The sequence below is a fragment of the Trachymyrmex septentrionalis genome, unplaced genomic scaffold (assembly GCF_001594115.1).
Source record: "Trachymyrmex septentrionalis isolate Tsep2-gDNA-1 unplaced genomic scaffold, Tsep1.0 scaffold11, whole genome shotgun sequence".
NCBI lineage: Eukaryota > Metazoa > Arthropoda > Insecta > Hymenoptera > Formicidae > Trachymyrmex > Trachymyrmex septentrionalis.
The window spans coordinates 3565173-3568914 of record NW_017304228.1 but is presented as its reverse complement, the minus strand read 5'-3'; the positions used below and the strand labels follow the sequence as shown (position 1 = coordinate 3568914).

The following is a 3742-nucleotide window of genomic DNA, read 5'->3' as shown; positions in this document are numbered from 1 at the left end:
TATTATATATTTACATATTTATTAAAATTTATTAAAAATTTTTATTTTATAGGTTTTATTTTCGATACAAAATTATATTTCTGTACGTTACATATATATTGTATAATATACATACATTACATATATAAAATATACATTTTGATTTGTGTGACAATTAATATATAAAAAAATAGATACGTATTATAATACTTATAAAGTATATTTTAAACAATGAGCAGCAGTGAATAGATGATCTTGTGTTTCAGGAAGAAAAGTCGTAGTAATTTTATTTCCAAATAAAATTTAATCACTTTCTTCTATTGGCTTTTTGTATTAAATTTAATAAAAAAATTAATAATTATTCATTATCTCAAGAAGATGATATTATATGTATATTATTCGATATATAGGATTTTTCTAGCGAATAGATTATATGCAATTCGCATTTTACTGCGTATATATAGAAACAATGTTGTTAGAATTTTATAATGTTTATTTCGATGTATTTTTATCGTAAATTATCTGCCTTTACTTTGACAGAAAGCTGATAATAATGTACAAATAATGATGCGCTGATAATGATCAGATTTTTTATTATTTGTTTCAATGTAAGTTACGGTGACATTGAACAATATTAAGTAATTTAAAATAGAAATTGCGTAAAACTTAATGCACTGCAGGTAACAAATTTAAATATGAATCTCGTTGTTCTTGAATATCGTCCCATTCATCAGGTTATATTAAGACAATCTTTTAGCCATGATTTTAAAATCCTTGGAATCAATTCCGGGAAAATATTTTTTTCCATTTTTGTCTACCATATCGGCGAAATTTTTTATCTCGAGTACTTCGAATCCTGCACCCGCTGCTGACTTCTGCGAAATTATTGACGAAAACACAGTGGACGTTGCTGGCACTCCGTACGTAGGTCCGATAAGATCCCTAGATTAATATTTTTTATAAGTTACGCAAAAAATTCAAAAATAAAACTGATCAATATGATAGATATTAAATTAATAAAATTAAATATTAAAAAATTTGAAGTAATTTTTGTATTAATAATAAAAATTAATTGTGGACCTCTCTTTGGAACTTAAATTTTTGTGATAACAAGATGATCATTTTACAAGTTATTATGCATTGTTAATATGTGTGACTACCGTATCTCTAGAATATTTAGATTGCGATAATTGTATTATGTGTTAGGAATAGATTTTTATTTATGTAATTTGCATTAAAAAGGAACCGAAATCGTTGATCAAAATGTCTGCATTTTAATTCGGAATAAATAATAAAATTGTATGCACCGTTAACGAGTTGGCTCTCTATTGACTATTTTTTTCCCTTTTTAATAATGAAAAGTCAACTTATTGATAATATATAATATGTTCTCTAAATCTGAATCAGTGAATAATCACTGATACTAGCCAAGTATGCCACTGGTAATCAGTGAATTAAATGTGAAATTTTTAACTTATCTAATCTTTATTGTGTGATTTAACTAACCTTGTTTTAATGCATAAATTCAATGAATATAGTATTAGAAGATTAACAAAAAAATTAACGTGTAAATATCAGTATTTTAATTACATAATGCTCAAAACATTTTTCCTTTTTTAGTTGAACTTCACTGATTATTCAATGCCAAGTATGCCATTGGGTCTGACTGGATAATTAGTGACTATCCATTGATTCAAATTTAAAGTGTAAATACACAAATGGATCATATAGAATTTGTTCAATTTATAATATTCTTCAAAATATTAAATTTAATTTTTTAACATTTTGTTAGTAATATAAAATTATATTACAAAGATTAAAACAGATCAGGAATAACAGATAATCTGCACTTTTCGGATATATAATTTATTAGAAAAAATTAAAAAACTCTCTTTATACTTATTCTGAAAAAATTTTTTTAAAGAACTATTGAATATGAAGTGGCGAAAGATCAATAGCATAATCTATTATTCACGTACGAATTAGTTTTTTAACAAAATCATACCTGATTTTCAGAATATCCTTGCCTAATCCGTATCCTCGATAGTCAGAATCTACACTAAGTCCAATAGCATATAGATATTTGTCAACTTTGTAATGTTCATATACTATCTTTGTTGAACCAGTTACGATTTCGAGCACATTTTTGCAATTTTCTGACTTAAACTGTAACGATTATCAATTCAATTTATTGTTAGTTAATTCAATTTATTATTAGTATAATTATCCGTTACGACAATATAATACTTAATAAGGTATAGATAGGAAACAACATGACTCCTTGTGACTCAATATTACGACAAAAAGTCAAAAATGCCAATAAGAATATCAAAACACGTGACGACCATTATTTATGTGTATATGATAACATACTTAAAATTTATACACTGATGTTTATGGCCTTTTTACTGGTTTTAGATAGAGCTGCCATCCGTCCGGATTTTCCCAAACTTTTCCTAGTTTTGAAAGTATCTGTACGCAGTTTTTGAACGGTCTAGGATTTTTATGACTTTTCATTGTACTTATATTATTTGATAACAGCTGCACAAACGTGTCGTAATTGAATTCCTATTTCCCAGTCTACGCCTATCAAAAATTTGAGTTTTTGTATGTTTACCACTGTGATGTAATATTAACTTACTAATGTTTTTGACATCGATCATATATATTTTATTATATATAATATTATATAATATATTAATATTATTACATATTATAATGATTATATTCCAGCTTCACTTTATATTTTAATTTAGTAAGTACAAAATTAATGAATGTACTTTGTAACTATTGAAACTTTCATTTTATTTATGAAAGCAATTTTTGGGTATAAAAGTATTACATTAGTATTACTAGTATTATATTAAGTAACTCTCTCTCTCTGAAATTTACTGTGAGAAAATTAAAATTAATATTTAAAAAAATCCTGATTATTAGTAATTTAACAGATGACAGCCCTATTTCTCATATGACACAACAGCATTAAAATTTTTAGAATTATATAATATAATATAAATAACAAGAACTATGAACTAGTTAAAATTAATAAAATTTAATATTTAAAACTAAAAATATAAGAAGTACGTACGTTTCGACGCTAATCGGGTCATTCTCAATGTTAGAAAATATTAAAATAATAATGTTACAATAATAGTCGGATTCTCAAAACGTGATCTATAAGATTTTTTGAGATAATTGCGATGCTAGTTACGTGGGTCAAACAAACAGGCAATTAAAGAGATTGCATAAATATGTTTCCAATATTAATAGAAAATCTAAATCGCTATTGGTATGATTTCCACTACGTTGATCATAATCACATTTTAAGTGCGATAACGTTAAAATTTTAGATATTGAATCCTCTTATAACAAAAGATTAATATCGGAAATGGTCCATATAAAAAGATAGAAACACGGGATTAACAAACAAAATGATATGCAATCTCTGCCGGAAACATATTCTAACATCACACATTCTCTTTCCCTTAATACTTTTCTCTTTCCTCCTTCCACTTATTACTGTCTCTGAGTCTATTTGTTTCCTTTTTAACTCATAACGTTGTCTGTACTGTCGATGTTACACGTTTCTCTGCTTTATCGCACTATGGCTTATAAAATGATAATATCTATTGCATTTCTCTTTTTAATTTCCGACTCACAATAGTTTGACTGAAAAAGGTATATATATACAATATATATATATATATATATATATATATATATATATATATATATATATATATATATATATAATTTTATATAC

The 3742-nt window shown here is 25.3% G+C and overlaps 1 protein-coding gene across 1 annotated transcript in view; it reads right to left on the bottom strand.

The window, feature by feature from the left end:
* Nucleotides 1-394: 394 nt before the first annotated feature.
* Nucleotides 395-3742, bottom strand: part of LOC108751057 — a 5570-nt gene continuing 2222 nt past the window's right edge. The window contains exons 3-4 of the mRNA XM_018491002.1: nucleotides 1985-2145; nucleotides 395-921 (exon numbers count right to left, since the gene is read on the bottom strand). Of these exons, the coding sequence (XP_018346504.1) occupies nucleotides 720-921; nucleotides 1985-2145 (363 nt within the window). The 3' untranslated portion in view covers nucleotides 395-719. The remainder of the gene's footprint in view (nucleotides 922-1984; nucleotides 2146-3742) is intronic.